The following is an 18604-nucleotide window of genomic DNA, read 5'->3' on the forward strand; positions in this document are numbered from 1 at the left end:
ATTGTGTGCGACTACATGATTCTTTAGACGCGCCTGCAAATCTAGTTGCATTGAGATCTTTGCGTTTCGTTTCATGAGAAAAAAATAGATAGATTTTTAATAAAAATAAGAATGGAAATATAGCGAACAAATTTGTATAACACGGGCTATAGAAACCGCATAATACGAACCACATGGGTTATACCAATTCAGATACGAGGGATAAACTTTTACATCTTTTACAACTACTAATCTTTCTATGTATATATAAACCAAACATAAACATCGCATTTAAAAAAAAAAAAGTGTTTTTTATAGGCTAGCTATTTTTACATATCTTGGGGAGTCTAAATTTTTACTTTCGATCGATCGCATATTATTAGATGAAAAGCAGAAAAGTTATTGCTAAGGTATCGAGGGACGATAATGTTAAAATAAAATTCTCCTCTTGTGAATGAAATTTCAGTTATGATAGTGTTCAAGGGTTAATAATCAAAATTTCAAAATATGCTTTCCCATGAGCGAAAAGAGCTGGCTTCTTAGTTTTTGTTTCGCTTTTCGAGGAATGTACCCCCGCATCGTCAGGGTTTGTCGCGTCGCGTCGCAATGCCACCGATTGTTTGTGACTTGTGCACCGGAGTCAGCAGTGGTGGCGTCGCGATGATGGTGATGGTGACTGTCTTAGTCGATTTAGAACTCGCTACGACACCGGTGCGACGAAAGAAAGTTGAAAAAGAGAGCGAAAGGAACACGTGGTTCCAGCGTATACGTATCTCCTATTCGAAAACGAGTGCCGTGACGAGTGCGTTTCCTTCCACCGGTAGAATGATTTTGCTGAAACGAGTAGAGTCTGCATTTCGCAAAATCTGCATTTTGTCAGCTTCAACGATGACCGATCACGAGCCTCCCACTGGTTTGTTCGTCCATCCTGATTTGGTTTGAAACTAATCGACGATTAGTTTCTTCCACGATGCAATCGGAAGACAACGTCACCAGAAATGCGAGCTTCTCTGCGACATTGAACAGCTGTTTGACGAAAGAAAACGAAAGAAAATTTAATTAATACCTTTGATAGGGATTGCTTTTTCCTACCACACATTAGGTCTCTATACTTTCTTTAATTAGTTAAGTTAGATATTAAGTAATTAAGTAACTGCAACGTATTAAATAACGAACGAGATAAATTTTCCTACGAGGCACTTTATGATTATTGCAAACAGATTGTTATAGGATTTTCTAGTAATTCGAGTGAAAATCTGCATGTGTCATCATCTATATCAGCAATAACATGTTTCATCAGTGTCTTGTTGCTACGATCGAACGTTCTTTCCACATTTCGCGTTTGCTTCGATTCATAATGGTTGGCTTCCTGCGAAGTGAATTTGGAGTTGACTGGGTTTCCCGACAACTAATTCCGACAAATTTACGATTTTAACTTTTCTTTGTGGTAGTACCACATTCAACATGACATTACATTATTTTCCACTAAAACAATTTACATCGTTTACCATGTAAATCCCTCAATTAGTGTGTATCTCTGTTTGTCACAAGGAAATATTTGTATTTCTATAGATAGTTTGGATCAAAATTTCACGTGTAATGCATTATTGATTATTGCACATTGCGAACAAAGTAAACACGAATGTAGAAAATGTCTGAGAGAGTATGTCTTTCGAAGTGGACCTATTGTTCAGTGTTTCTGAGATGGCCGTCTCAAGAGCTAATGTCTGGACACTGTCTTTAGCCTCTTGTCTTATATCATGTTCCCTGCTGTTTCATTTTAAAGATTTAATGATATCTTTTATTATATCGTAAGTTTAATTCAAAAAATTCCAAGCGAGATAATAAATAGTTCCCGAAGGAATCATTTCTCTCAAAAGCATCCTTTTCAGGCGCAGCTCAATTTTCTACAATTATCTTGATAAACTTCCGTTTATTACAAATATATATATATATAGATAGATGTATTTCGAAGCGCGTGCTAAAGATATTACAGGACATTACAGGACTAAGCTTATTTAAATTCCAGCAGCGCGTGATAAACGTTCAGATCTGCCCTGTGGTACTTTATTTCTCTGATAAAGAGATGGCAAGTGGCGTTTCTTGTCCACCAAAGCCAGTTTACTTATCCAGATATGGAGAATTCTATGGTCCGGTATTCTCGACATGGCAGAAGAAGCAACGTGCTGAGCCTTCTTTGCTTATAAACTTGATCAACTGAAACGAGCTGTAACTCTGGAAATTATCGGTTTTTCTTCCGCTCTTATGGGCTCTTGCTTGGTGCGGAGAGATCTCGAGGATCGATACGATTCAAGGATGGGCGGGAAAGATAAAAGCTGCGTTAAGCTGTGCGAAGATGCCGTACTTGCGATTCTTTCCTTCCAACTTTGCACCATTTGCTATTTCGTTGGGAAATAAACTCGAACTTGATACGGAGAAAAGCTGCGCGAGATGATAATGGCAATGCGAAACGAAAGTTACGATAAATGGAGCGGAAAATAGCGCTCTTGTTTCTGCCAGTTGTAAAGTACAGTACTCAAAGTTTTTACCAGTTCGAAAGTACTCAGAATTTCTGCGAATTTCAAACCAACAAAAGTTTCTATGAGCGTAAAGAGGCGGTTAATCCCAGAGATTCGTAAAGTAAACAGGACAGAACGAAACAGACGATCGCTGCAAGTATATGAAAACTTTGGTCGACTCAACGTATCACGGTAGTATGTAGTACACAATAATAATTCATCGTAGATGTACTTTGCCAAAGTATAGAAAATGGTGTTAAATTAACTCGTTGAAAGCCATCGTTACGTGAATGTAATATTTCATTTTCTAGCCCGTTTACGTTGTTGACGTTACGTTCTATCTCTTAAAATTGTGATTACGAAGGGAAATTTCAAACATTTTTTTATTATTTTTGTAGTGAATTTTCAAAAAAACTGGGTCGCTCGCACCATATTTCTTCTAATCTTCTTACCTGGTCATGTTTCAAAAGTTGGGTGTACGTGCATATATCTCTGTAAATATTTATCGCATTCGTATCAGCGTACAATTCAGCTTGAAAATTACGATTAGAAGAGTGTGGCGTAATTTTCTTTTTAGCGGACGGAAGATTCTATTCTAAGGGCGAACATGGTGCCGGGGACGGAAAATTGCGCTGCGGTGCTAATAGCAACCGTTGCTTTGTGACCGCGCACGATGAATTCCCTCGAGAAATTCAAAGATACATATAAACATAAACCCAGATGTTTATCTTCATTTTCGTGAACGCGAATTCTGATCGTTGATCGTTACTTCGTCGGTTCCTTCTACTATAATATTTCTTTTCTTTTGTTTTTATAACAAATTATTTTGGTAGACAGAACGACAGAATTTTATTACAACATCTATCTTTGTAACGCGTCATCATCATCAAAGTGGCAAGATATCGTGTTATTAGCTGTAAAAATAGTTGTTGATAAAGGCGAATAACCCAATAACTCGGTGTATTTAGAGTTTTAGGTGTGGTGTAGCTTTAACGATTTGGTATTTGCATAAAGTAGTACAAGATCGCTGTTGTACGCAAAGGGTTGCGAGCATCTGCTTTATGTGATTTTAGTTATAGCTTTTGCACTATTTGCAATTCATCGATGCGAAGGGCTTCCCTTTTCAGCTTAGTTCCCTTTCAAACACTCTGATCTAATCTCGTTTTACGATTGTTCTCGAACAAACATGTATTGCATTATTGATCGTATATCTTTATTTTTGCGCTGTTATCTACTTATCTACTTTACTACTAGTTTTTCTTCTTTTTACAAAGTTTACATTACTTCTATTTTATCTTTCATAAACAGTTTTACCCGTTATTTTAAGGAAAACTAAGGTCTCGCACATCAAAAAAATTATATCTAATTTTTGGAATCTTTCAAATTCGAGGAATAAACAGAGGAATGGGGGATTAGTGGAATTTGATGTTAATACAGATAATAGAGCTGATTGCGACGTTTATCTTAAAACGAATAATTTAGATTTGGTAGGCGTCGAACCTTGGAATCTCGTGGGCGACGTTATGCGATACCGAAGAAAATGTTCCGCGATGCAATGAGAGATTCCGGGGGGGTGACTAACTCGCAGGGTCCTTGGAGCAAGGGAGCCGAAAGAGGGTTCGCGTTTCCCATCATGCACTTTGCATGCGCTGAATGCTTCGCGGCCTACGAAGTGCACTCACCGTCCGAAAGGGTAGTTGCATTTTTCTAACGTGTCCAGAGGGGGTGGATTCGACAGGGGACACAGGCCTATTGATTTTAAAGGCTCGTTTTCTGCGTGGTATGCTCGACAGCGACAGTATCTTGGTACCTCTGTGATATTTTATTAACACGTTTGATACGTTATATCTAATTAACCCGTTCGAATTGAAATCTTTCTCTTAGATTAAGACTTAATACTTTGTTTCGTATTTCTTAGATCTCACGAGGCAAGAAAATTTAACAATTGATGGAGCTAAATGACTCGGGGTAAAAGATTTGAAACGATTTCGTTTGATGTGTCTTTCGAATCTTTGAAATCTCGAAATGAATCCTTTGAAATCCCATACGGAATCTCCAGCGAGCGGTGGCTGGTTTTAGCCGAAAATAATTTGCTCTCTGCTAGTTTTGTCTGCTAAACTTTGTTCGAATAAATTTTGCTCGATGTCTTTGGTATCAGTGACTGACGGTAGCCTTTGTAGCGGGTGCGCGAATTATCGCATAACGACCCGCGGAAGGCAAGTGGTTGGCACTTTGAGGCACAACGCGTAAAATCGTTTAACAAAGGCAGCCTTAACAGGTGCTTAGCTGGTGGCGTGGCGTTCTGCCTTTTTTTCTTTTTTTTTTTCATCACGCACACTCGAGTGTGCATCGGACACGTGTAAGTGCACGTGTGGTTTCATTCACCGACGTCGAGATTTACCTTTGTTGATAAAATAACCAACGCGTACTTTTGTAATTAACATACGCGACCGTTATGAATTTTTATTGCCATTCAAACAGCTATAACGCGGACACATATATACGTTTGAAATAGACGTACATACCTACTTGGATTTTTTCATGACGCGAGATTGCTGATTAAAGCGCTGAATATGTAAATCAGGAGGTTTTCCAACTCATTGGCTTGTGATATTTACGTTAGCAACAATTACGTTAGCTTAATTCTATTAGGTCGCTGCATAATAAATGTCGCTCTGAGATTAATGGTATCCACAAATATAATTTCTTTCAAAATAGACAAATTTTAATTCGGGGAAAACTATGTACGCGCATATATGAATCTATCTATATGTCTATATAGGAGGAATTTGTCCTATTTTAACAGGTGGATATACATCCTGAACGAAATTGCCTTTAGCTCGAAAGCTACGTTCTTCGGGCTTTCTTTCGCTCGCGTTTCAATTATCTTTGCCAGGGATCCAAGAAGCGTATATTCTCTTTGTTCAGAAAGTGCTGTATTCCATTATGTACACGGATCAAATTAAAGACTCTAGATTCTAAAAGCAGCGATTACTAAAGTTGCTTTGCCAGATGAACAATTTTCAAATTATTAGACTGGCGGCACTTTGTTACTAATCAGGTTTGATTTTTCGTTTCTTTTTTCAGGATTCAGGTGCTGGTGCGCCAGCAGATGACGACGAAGCGGCGAGGAGTTGTAAAAGGTGAGTTTTATACGTAAATTAATATGTCTAAAATTATTATGTTGTCAGACAAATATATTTTCAATTAGAGAACGGTAACCTGACTATGCTTTCCCAAAATAAGGATATTATATTTCCATGTGTTAATGTTCCCTTTTAATCGTTATTGTTTCTTTCTCGTTGTTACGTCCGGTGATTCTTTACATTCGAGGCGGCCATCAGCACATAGAATTAATTCGTATTTTACCGTTAGGGCCCTTAATTGTTATAAAGTATATTCGAGTCGAGACGTTCCTTATGGTTATTGTTCAATCAGGTAAAAATTGGGGAAATGTGGGTTTCACCCGCAAGCGACCAGTGGTAAGGCGATCACCACCGAGTAAGAGTTTTCCTTTGCAACAGCATCGTCACCGGACTTCACTGGTTCATCATCTTTAGAACAGTCAACATTTCTTTATCGGGTTTTCACCCTTCAATCATTAATTAAACCACCTCTATTATCCTAACCGAAATAGGGGATCGATTAGTTCGTGGCGTCGATTGTCAAATCGTAACGGGAGTTTACGACTCCCGTTGACGCGCTGCCTCGCGATCGCGTCTTTCCGCGACTGGTCGAAAAAACACTCGTATTAAAAATCCTTTGATACAACCGTGACCAGAATCTCAGCATCTTATCTCCTCGTGTTTCTGTCAATTCGCTTGCTCCGACACCAGAAACGCGTTAATTTCACTTCTGATTGATCGTGTGACTGCGCTATATATCGCGAGGCAAATTATAACGGCAAAGAACAAGTCCTTGGTCGGTCTGCTCGAGATTCCATTTGATCGTGGAAATGTACAGCGATTTAAATCTGTTTCTAGTTGATACGAAACGTCATTGGCTACCGGCACCATGGTCACATGTTAGAATCGAAACGTGTTTGTCAATCAGAGGTCAGTCCCTCGAAGGGGTCCAGTTTCCAAGGGTCCAGGAGCTTCCATCTTAAATGTATTAGAAGATATATACTAACGCGATCGTCTGTGTGTGTGCGTGTAAATACGCGTTTACGTACTCTGGCCTACAACTCCGATAAGATCGAATCGCGTGGTTCGTGCCATTAAGGCTGGTACAGCTACGGGTACACTAAAGTTGTCGACTGTCTTCCCTCTGTATTCTTCCTCTTGTACCTCATACATGCCAAAAGAACTTTGGATATCGAGAAATTCCTGTATCGGTATCCCTTCTTTTTCGGTTTTCAAAACATGGAGCTTCGGACGAATCCTCCGTTGCATCCAAAGCGGTTTTTGTCCTTCAAATAAGTAAACGGATATGCTGCGTTTATTACGGCAGCCTGTCGATTTTTATCGCACGATGCAGCAAACGATTCGATTTTTCATTCGATCAACTAATTAATTCGAAAAGGGTTAGCTCGGCAGAGTGTCCGTAATTTACCTCGTACTGTCCATCGCTGAAATTCACGCAGAGTGGCTGCACCGAGAGGCTAGTCGTTCGCCAACATTTTTTTCTTATTAAAACCTGTCTTCGAGGCTTGTGGTCGCACGTTTCGTTGCCAAGTATAAGCCATCTAAACCATCTTTTGACTATCGAGAAGCGAATGTTGTCGTGCAAACGGGATAATCTGCATGACGCGACATATTCAATGATCTTTCGAGGGATATTTACATTCAGTGGTGCTTTTTCTTTTTTCCTCTTTTACTTCTGGCGGATCTGCTTGATTGAAATTTGGCACAAGTATCCCGCAGTGGCGAACAAAAGAAAGTATAATTAACAACGGCCATGTATAGGTGTAACGTGTATTATGTGACTCTCATAGACTATGTGAATCAGAATATGTGACCCTTAGGTAGGTGATGAGAAATGTTCTATTGAAATTTTACTGTAATATCCGTATACGTAGACCATTCGTATGCCAATTTTAAGCTCCGCTTAGTTCGCCATTTCATATCCAATTATATAGTCTTTGTCGTAAATCTTTTATGACTCGTTTTAATCTTTCTAATACATGGAAATCTTCTGATCTTCACAGAAAATTTCTATATAGATTTAATTTCCCTATTTGCATTCTATGAAACTATCCATTTGCATGAACATCCGGAGTCTAACGATAAGCGCACTTAGGTTAAGTAAGCACCGTTCGATTTCCTCGGTGCGACGCGCCGGATCAAATTAATCGAAAGCAAGCGTTCGCGAACTCGGTTCTCAGGAAATAATTTCAGGACAAGGAACTGTTACTTAATCAGGCAGACGAGTTCCTTTCTTGGGAAAAAGACTTCTCGTCCCCGCGGCTTCCTTCTTCTGGCAATAATTCAATTAAGCCAGCTCCACGGCCTAAGGAAAGTCTCGTGCGAACTTCCTTGAGTCTTTGCGATGTAAACATTCGTTAATTTGCAGGAAGTCGAAGCGAGCTCGTCTCTTTTCTTGCCTTAATCGTTCGACTTTCTACGCTGCGGGTTGCGCAATCTGTGTAAGTCGCGACCGTGTAATATCATCACCCTCTCTGAGAGTCAGGCATGGTGCCGGAAATGAAGGTTCCTCGTTTCGTGAACCGCGACGCACTTTCACAGTTTGACAGATCATTTTCACATCTTCCGCGACGAGGAACAAAACGTTTTTAGAATTTGAGATAGCACAGGGATGGGATGATGCTTCGCAGTCCGAAAACTTGTATGACACGATTTGGTCTATCTTTCGAGTAGAAGATAGTAAAGTAAATGTTTGTACGATAGATATTTTTGCTGCGATAGCCTTCTTTCCTTTCTTTCCAAAAATAATTTTTAAATCACGTAAATTACATTTCTAAAACGTGTATCGATGATAGTTTCTAGCAGCTTCGATGCTTTGCATACTATTTTTGGCCAAGCCATTTAGAAAACCGTTTTATAAACAGATACGTGACCTTTAGCCTAGCTGAAGTTAAAGGTCACGACGCGAAATAGTCCGACCCAGCCAAAGGAATGGTTTCCTCTTCATGGTGGAAAGAGAATCGTGTCGCTGATATTGGGTGCTTTCGCGAGCTTATTTCTCTCCGAAATAGACTCGTGCCATACGAGTCAGACGAAAAAACTTTGTACGACGTGAGAATTATGATTGTCGTAGAGCGATGTAATTCATGCCAGCCGATTCATACAGCGGCGAACACCTCTCTGCAAACGTACATATACAGGGTGTCTTGTTTTCAATAGCTAGCAACTGATAAATAGCAACTGATTGAGAAATGATATTACTTTTATGAACATAAGCATTTAATCGAAATCTATCGATCATTTGGATACTAAAAAGTTAGTTTATCAGGTCTTTCACGAGTTCGAACATTCAACTCGTTCTTGGAAGGATTGAGAAATTCATGTTTCGCAAAGTTTATTTTTCAAATACTGAAAATTTCACTTTTTGCCTACGATAGTCTTTGGATTTCTTCCTTTCTAAAGATAGAAAAGTGTCGGATTTCTCGATTGATCTAATAGACTGAAAACGTACACCCCGTAAACGGTTCGACAAAGGTGGCCGATGTGTGTAGATCGTCGTAGATTGTAGATGAAACGAGAAGCTCTATATAAGAGAGCGTTCTCACATACAAACGAGGCAGATTTATGGACGCGCGAAAACGAATGATCGTCCCGCCGGCAGTATTTTACGTATAATTGAACTTGTCTTTAGAGTAATTCGATTTGGCTTGGGCGCGAATGAACAAAACGCTGATTATTTGCGCGCTGTTTATTATCGTGAAATCTGCTTCTGCTTACGGGATCTGACCACAGTTCTTTTGGAATAGTTAGAATGTAGGCCTGTGATAAAATTCGGTAAAATTCGGTAAAATTCGGTAAAATTCGGAAAAGTTTGAAAGTTTCTAGGAATCGTCGAAGAAAGATGATCGGGACAACTACTCTTCGTGTATAGATCAAGCAAACTTGCATGTTGTTCGCCTCTAAATATAGAAACTCTTTGATACTAAAGAAAGCATAATTATCGAGCAATAAAATCTATGCCGTGCGATCTTGCAAATATTGGATCCTGCATTAAGTTCCATCGTCCGGAAGAGACGTCGCCAACAATGGAAGGAAGTTTTCCTTTTGAAGACGACAAACCTCCGCACGAAGCTCCGTTCGGTTTGTAGGAACGGGTTCCCGTGGCAGACGCTAATAAGTTTGCGGTCGGGTATTGAATTGACGGTAGGTCATACGGAACGTGAAAGTGCACCACAATCCCTGTTGTCGGAGCATCGCTGAGCATCGTACTCGATTCTGGTGAAATTGTATTTCTTCCCGTGGAACATGTTACATTTTCTTAGCTTTCCTATATAATTTCTTGATTAATGACCTTTATTAGGCGAAACTTGTACAAATTTTCGAAGGATTGGAAAATCCGAGCGATCGAGCGATCGAGTAATCAGGCATGTGTGTTCGTATTTGAGGAACAATCGCGCTGAAATATCATGTTTTCGCTTGTAACGTCCATTGTGCCGCTCGCATCAGGTGAAAAGGAGAAACACAGGTTGCGAATAATTCTGACGACCCGTCTGGATATCGAAGCCGACCAAGGTAGTCTACCTTGAACGGAATTCTCGATCGTTCGTAAATTTCACTAACAAAGACCCGCCACTCTCGTTGAGAATAATGGCCGGACGTTGCATATCTTTTCCTTCGTTAACGATGCCGGCTTGGACAATACCGATGGCACTTTGCACGAGTAAACAGCATAGATTCAAAATATGTACGTACTACGCGGTATCTCCGCTCTTTGATGCTCTCCATGGGGGAAAAACATATTAAATTTAGAATCGCTGTTGCGTGTCGGAATGAGTTTGTTTCATGATACAGTGGCAGCCGAGTAACTGAAAACCGTGGTATCAGCGAACGAAACGTTTCTATTTTTAAAAAATGGATAAGTAAGTTGAAGATGCCGTGCAGCTATTAATTGTACGTGGGAAAACGTGTATAATGTAAATTACGTTTGAAAATTGTCGATGATTTCTAAAGATATACATATACATACATGTGTCACGTTATGGTGTAATAGAATAAAATATTTATAAGAATAAAAAAAATGTAGATGGTACGCGGTTATTAAGCGCAATTGTTGGTATATCTATTAAACTGACGAAAGTCTCGTCAATTACAAGATTTTTATGCGAGATGTTATCAAGGTTTACACTTCGGGTACCGTTGAGTAAACGCCTCAGCCTATATCTACACACCGATAATTAATACGTAGAATAATCCTGCAGACTGCATTGAATATTGCATTAGCTGCACGTAAGAAACAAAAAAGCACGGTATGCTGTTATTAATCATGGCACGTAGAAGCTGTTGTTAGACTAGCATATCATTCTAATCCAATCAGTCATCTGAGCAATGATGAAAATTGACGTTTTCCATTTAAATGACGGGCTTAAACAAATACAAACAATGGATTCCCTTTTTTTTTTTATAAAATTAAGTTGTAAATTTCGTTCGACTAATTAGCTTATCGGAACACTATACGAATTGGTGATTCTTTTCGAATTAGAAATTCAAAAAGTCACTTGAAAACTGGCAACATTTCAAAATACGGTTCCTCTTGAAGTTTGACTTTCTTTTTCTAAGCCGCGGTTACTAATGAATTTTGCGTATTTGATACCCCTCATTCACAAGAAGAAGAAGAAGAAGAAAAAGGAGGAGAAGAAAAAGGAGGAGAAAAAGGAAAAGGAGAAGAAGGAGAAGAAGAAAAAGGAGAAGGAGGAGAAGAAGAAGAAGAAGAAAGGAACAGGAGAAGAAGGCATTAATTGCCCCATGGTCGTAAATGGCATCGTTGCCAGGAACGAGGTAATGGTTTGTGCGTGCAGAAAACGCGTCGGGCATCGCAACGATCGCTGAAAGCGGATTCGTGCGAACTTGCGTGAAACAGACTAAACACAACCGTGTCCGAGAGAGAATAACACCTTGCGTATCTTATTGTGCCCGAGTATTTACGTAATGCATGGCACTTTCTGCATTTCTTCCCTGGTTTTTGCTCGATGCTGAACGCACAGAAGATGCGCACGGTAAAATGCGGAGCGTGTCTACACGGCCGTTACGCCATTTAGATACACTTACCGAGGAAAGCGACAGCCGTACAGGGTGTTTCATTTCAATCGAATTTCGCAAATATTTGTGAAACCGTTAACAAAATGTGACATCTTATTTGAAAATCCAATAAACGGTTGTATTCGATGCATGTGACAATCCGATTAAATTTCTTTTAACGTTATCGAAATAGTTTCTGCGATATCTACGATACGAATGAAGCATAACATTGTATTTAAATTGTAAGCTAGGTGGAAATTTATTCGAACGCCATTCGTATCGTAAAAGTTAAAGCATAGAATTCTTCCAATGTATCTATCGTTTTTGATTTTTGCTATAACTGTCGATAAGTACATCCGTGGCTGGATATACATTGATTTTTTTAGTTTGTAGTTCTCTTTAGAGGTCATTCACCTTCGACTCGTGCAGCCGCAGCTGCTGTTAGATTCTTCACTGTACTCTCTGTTTATCGCCCACTTGTCAATGGGCTTGGTAATGAGACGCACAAAACACTCGCTATTTATGTTTCTATCGCAGACGCGAATTTTTCTCGTTGACTGGTTCGAAAGGTCGCGCGTATTTCCTGTCGACGATGTTCCAGAGGCGGTATCGATATTCAACAATTGTGATGCTTAGTTAGCTTAAAATTGAAACGTTGAATTATAGCTTTACCACTGGATATTTTTGTTCAATAAATATTTAGTAGAATTTTAAATATTTTGTGCTTTAATACAACAATTTGTACTGATTTCCTCATGGATTTGCAAATCAAGTACTCTCGTTAGAGTTATGCGAATACGAGCGTCACGTCGTATCGCGTTTCAGAAGGAAAAATTCAATAGACGTGATATATTCTTTGTTGACACAATCGGAGTAGGCATCGCTAGATTTCTGGACAATTGATATCACTTTCCAAGGATTTCAGTATCCATTGCGCGACAATCTGTATAATCCATCTATAGTCTATACGATCGTAAGGAACACCACACTGGAAGGTTGTGGTCTCTTCGTTTCAAACAATGATTCACCAATTCGTTGCGAGTAAGATTTTCAAGTTTTGATAACATAAAATAATCCCGCATTGTTTTCTTCTTAATATCTTGTATACAGCAACGAGCTTCTTCAGCTTAAAAAAAAAAAAAAAAAAAAACAGTTTAATTATTATAAATAAATCAAAAGCAACGTTAATAACTATCATTCAATATCAAAGCGATCGATAAGTTACACGCTTCGTTTCTATTCGTTTCTATTCGTTTTTCTATCGGCGTCGGCTCGCTACTCTTTCAAGGCGATTAAAGTCCATGATCAACCACCAAACTCTGTAAAAATAAGCAGTCATCGATTACATCGCTTTGTGCGTGGAAAGAGCAAAGGGTTGCGCAAGGGGAGAGAAAAGAGGGAAACGCAGCAGACGACGTCGTGCGGGTGAGTGGATTAGCGATCGAGTTAACGATCAGACGAGTTCTCCTTTGTCTACGTTCATCGGATGGTAAAAATTTTTGGCGGCTCACCGTCTGGCGATGAGATTTAAAACGAGAGAAAAGAAATATATAGCTGACGGTTTACGCCTTCGTATATATACGAGCTTTTGTTATTGTGAATGGGTATGCACACGTACAAGCAGAGAGGAAAAAAAAGGACTATGGTTGCGTATATCTGAAATCTCGGTGTTCCGTCGAGGGTGAAACGCATGACAGAAAATTCTCAAGGTCTTCCTTTGTATCTACCCAAGATGAAAATACTGTGGATTCGGGATATACATTTTGCTGTCTATTACGTATTGTGTAATATTTAATTGAACGTGAAATTGTTATACCGTCGTATAACATAAAAATAGTAAAGGACACATAGCAGTTAATTTTTATTGAAACTGTAATTTATAATTTGTAACGATACTTGGAAAATTGTTCTTCGTTTTGTCAGCTCTCTTTACAGATCGATACCTCTTTGAGATTAAAACATATTTCATATTAGATCCTCCCTAATTTTCACTATATCTGCCGTTCTTTGACATCCCGACGAGAACGAGGCGGATGCTGAAATAGGGGAATAAATATATGTATTTTTATATTCTGTAAGAGATCGATGCTGTAATTCCTGTTTGCCTTCGAGTGTCATTTCCCTTTATCTACATTTTGCAAGCGTATCCCCTATTTTCCAAGCAACATCTCGATTCGTTCTAAATTACGATAAGAGACCAACAGATAAGGGACAAAGGTAGAAGCGGGAACGCATGCGCAAAGAAATTGTATATAGATATACAGAGAATCGTAAACAGGGGGCGGAAATGTGTTATGGTGCCATGGAACACGTCCTTCCCTCCGTTTTCCATGCTTCCACACTTACACGCTTTCCTCGATCGACCGACTCGCATTTCAGTCCGATAGGTTAGGTTAGGGTCGGTTGCGGCGCGAATAGCGGGGTGATGGAGGGGCGGGGGGGCGGGGGGGCACGGGAGGTATAACCGGACTCCCACTGTTCCACGATTCGCTCCGCACTTCAGTTGCCTCGCGTACGTTGAATCGTGAACATCTATTCCGTTTTGTTCCTTCTCAGTTGCTTGAACACGTTGTTGTATCTCATTTTATCGCGTGCCCTTATCGGATTCTGACTAACGCGTAGTTCGCGCCACCGAATTTCCGAGTGTCTCCGTTCAAGTCCCTTCTTTACCGACCGATGGACTCGGAACGAAGGATTTTTGGTGATCAGTTTTCTCGCACGCGATGGTCGAGATTTCCGACAATAGTGTAAGATGCTTCTCCTCGAAGCATCGTTTGTGAACGGATCCGTGAGCCATGAAGTGAATCGGTGTGCAGTGTCTAGATTCGTCGAATGATCGAATCTCGTGACTCGTGGAAAGAGGTTTATGATCGCTGGCTCGTGGCATGTGTTGACTCGATGGTCTTCGAGAGCGTCGAGATGCGGAACCCGGGGTTCCTCCTCGAAGACGCCAGACATGGATATATCCAGTATATCAGGTACAGTTCTTGCGATGCTTTTCTATTTTTGTTACTTTTTCTCGCCACCCTTCGTCCACTGGGAATCATGGGAAAGGAAAAGTGGTTTCTTTGTAAACGCGTGCATTCTCACAATGCGTTATGCGTCCTGCAGCGATGTGAATAGAATAATGTGTCCATAAACCAGACATTGACTGTGTATTGTTCGTGGTAGAGATGACTGTTCGAGGAAAGATCGATATTTCAGCGAGCATCGATCACGTCTGAGCCAGTTTCGCGGTTTCCGAACGCCGCAGTCTTCGATTTAGTTGTCGGTTTAGTTGTCGAAACTCACACTAAAACCCGAATGTTTCAGCATTATTTATTTGATAAGAAAAATTCACTCGGGTTTTTTTTTGATGGAAAAAAATACGAAATAGGCGTTTGAAATTATCCTAAAAGGGTTATAATAACAATTATTATTAATTTGTATTTACGCGTTTAAAATATTTCGGTCTTATCCTCTCGTTTGACCTTGATACTAATATTTAATTATAGAAAACGAAAATATGGAGATAATGTATCCGAGCTTTCAGGTATACAGAGTAGATCTCACAATCAGCTTACTTACAATCCACGATAAAAGAAATGTACGCTTTACTAGGAAGTAAATGTTGATCAATAGCTTTTGAATAAACATTTTCTTCCATATATGATCGATTCACGGCACTTGTGCGTTTCAGTCTTTTCTTATAAATGCATGTTTATAGTGAATTTTTACCGTGAATGAACTTTGTGTTAGGATAGTCGACGTGAACGGTGAGATAAGTGAAATTCAATAAATTTCGTTTTGTTTGTTTCTCCAATCAAAATATTGCCTAGGACTTTGTACGTGTAATGTACGTACGTAGAGACTCGACTCTTCCTTTCCCTGTCTGTCTGTCTGTCTGTCTGTCTGTCTCTCTCTGTCTCTGTATCTCTCTCCCCCCCCCTCTCCCTCTCCCACTCCCTCTCTCTCTCTCTCTTTTAATAGAATTCGTTATAAATTCAGTAAATTCTATCTGTCTTACGTTCTGTGGATTTCTGTGAATTTCTGTGGAAAGGATCGCTAATATTTGAAATTGCGCAAAGACCTTGCGAATATTACGTAAAGTTGGTTTTCGAAGCTAGGAACGATCGAAACGATTTAACACTGGAATCCCAAAAATTTCACTCTACTGGTGTATTTACCGTTTAGCCATTTCGTGCATATATGTGTACATGTTTGTTACTATCTAATTCATGTAAAAAAAATGCCTATATGTTCTTACTTTCAAGTTTTATTTTCACTTGTTATGCGTTACTGTTTCGTCGAATCGTATTTATTAATCATCTTTCTATTCTATTTGCTAAGTATAAAGATTAACCAATAATTCTATACATAATTGTCGAAGACAATTAAAATAAAATTAACATATTTTATTTAAAATTCAACATATAGCGAATTAATATTAAGCTACAAAAACCTAGTAGTTTTAATTAAATGGTTAGAAATAGTGTTTATCAAAATGAAAACGAGCGCATCCGGTATTCTAGCGTTAGCAGAAATGATCGTACCGTGTTCGTAAAGGCGAGATGCTCAGGGGTCGAAATCCACATGTCGTTCATTTTCCTCTTATTGGACATCTTATTTTCGGAAATAGCATGCAAATCGGAGAGGCTGGCTCGAGTAATTCTGTGAGTCTCATTCTGCCACGATCCTCAATTTGACTCACGTGCGCATAAAATCTATTTTTGAGCTGTGTTCCAGTGAAATATGTTAGGAATATACGCCGCGTATATAGTAATTTTATTTCTCAAAATCATCTTAATACAGAATTAGCATTTAGTCGATTTTGGAGCAAAAGGTAATTCTTTCTTCGAATATTACTCTTCAGTGCTTTTACATATTTTCCGTTGCAGATTTTCTTAATTTAAATAAGTTTAGTATTTATATATTATGAGTATTTGTATATTACAGAATGTATATAATCTGCAAAAATATATGTACGATAATAATAATTTCTCTCTCTCTCTCTCTCTCTCTCTCTCTGTATGTCTGTCTGTCTGTCAATTTTCCGTAACTAATTTTCTTATATCATGTGAAGATAAATGTAAAAATTACTTATTTGATAATACCAATATCCCTGTTTACCAGTAAGGTGGTTACATTTCATGTCAGCTGACTTGGAGCAACAGCTGCACGCTTTGTACCATCGCGGATGAAAGGGGACCCTCGAAAGCAATTATTTTTCAGTGGAGAGTCGTCGAGAAGCTGCCTAGGCTTTTGTACAACTTTTGAATTTCTCACGGTAGTTGGTTTAAATCTTTGATCGATTCGTCGACGACGCGTTTTGCTTTCAAGGCCATATAATTGATCTTTTCGCAATAATAATTTGTTGAAATTTCACATAGTGTACAGATAGGTTTGTATATTTATAAATATTAAAATACGCAAATTATTCATCTATAATAAATGTTGATGGAATGAGATTAAATTTTAATTCAAAAATGTCAATTAAAGTTGACAAGTTAAAAAAAACTACAAACACGTCCATGTCGTATCGAGCTTAGAATTCTAGATATATAAATTGGATCTTGAAAATGAAAATGTTATCGGTCGTAAAAATTGCGCAAGCAATTTCGCGGCAGTTGTATATTTGAAATTGGCAAATGAGCGCGGAGAGTTGGTTCATCGGTCGAAATACGATACTTGCGCAATAATGTTGGTCATACTTACTGCTGTTTATTTGTTGCGTTCGAAAGTTAATCCTAGGTGTATTCATTTGTAAGTTTCACTAATTTCGACATCGTCTCGACGCGCAGTCGATCATCGTTTCTGGCGAATCGTACAGCAATGCGGTGTTGCTTAGAGACGGGCAACACAACACGAAGCTTCGCTGTCCATGTGATAATAATCGTTATTCAAATTTCGATAACCACTAACCACTAGTTAGCCGGCAGAGGGTATATATTATGACAGACAGACAGTATAACGTTTATAAATGGAGGGTAATTAAGGAAAGAAAGTGGATAATATCATGTAAGACGTGTTGTAACATCGATGGCATTGCTTCCTGGTTTCGCGTTAGACAAGCTGGCGCCAGACTGGGTCGATATGTCATCGGACTGGAACTTATTTCGAATGCCATTAATATACCTCCCTTTGTGAAACGGTTTAAATATGCAAGCAAACCCGCGTTACGTATGATAATCGAGAAAAAATATTTTCATTAACATTTACCGTGTCTATCGATATTAGTTGTGTCATATTCATCGATATTGCAAGTCAAGATTACTAATCGCGAATATATTTCATAATTACCTGTTTGGAAACATAATTTGTTTCGAACGATGTAAATAAGCGATATTAACATAATTGTCGTTTTCTATAAGGAAACAGTAATAGCGCAGTTCGTTATTTTCTCATTTCCTAACTTCTCTACACATTATTATCCATTATTATGCTCATTATGTGCACTAATGATACATGCAATAACAAACACGGACAATCCGGTAACAATTTTCCAAGGTTTCCAAATGAAAGTTTATTCAACGCCACTTTAGCCTTTTGTTCGGATCCTGCCGACCCGGCTCTTTTACCTTTTCCAAAGTCTTTTTCTTCCGCCGGAACAGGTAGAGAGATGCCGAGGCATCTGTCGTGCTGTTTCTGATTGGTGCGCTAAGTGAAGAAACGTATAGGCGTATACAGTTGATGAAACAGACATAGAGCGAGATCGTATAGTAACGAGTATAGTAAACATTAATTCAATCTGATTTAATCTCAGTCACACTGATGAATGTCTTCTATTATTCAATAATTATGTCAGATTTCTTTGTGACATCCGTGCATTACGTAAACGACAGCAAATTGCGCATCTCTAGAGCGTATGATATACGCATTTTCTGAAAATATTCTACGAAGAAAGAAACAATTGTAAATTGTCAGCGCGCAGTCCTCAACGAGATCTGCATTCTTTTTCAATTACTC

General features: G+C 38.9%; 1 protein-coding gene across 2 annotated transcripts in view; it reads left to right on the forward strand.

Moving 5' to 3' along the window:
* LOC122570479 (protein phosphatase Slingshot homolog 3) overlaps positions 1–18604 on the forward strand; it is a 72531-nt gene that overhangs the window by 723 nt on the left and 53204 nt on the right. The window contains exon 2 of one of the 2 annotated variants that reach the window (XM_043732843.1): positions 5586–5641. In XM_043732843.1, coding sequence (XP_043588778.1) covers positions 5586–5641 — 56 coding nt within the window. Of the gene's footprint in view, positions 1–5585; positions 5642–14157; positions 14638–18604 lie in introns of those variants that run through there. The other variant, XM_043732841.1, reaches the window with a different exon arrangement.

The sequence above is a fragment of the Bombus pyrosoma genome, linkage group LG9 (genome assembly GCF_014825855.1).
Source record: "Bombus pyrosoma isolate SC7728 linkage group LG9, ASM1482585v1, whole genome shotgun sequence".
NCBI classification, from domain to species: Eukaryota; Metazoa; Arthropoda; class Insecta; order Hymenoptera; family Apidae; genus Bombus; species Bombus pyrosoma.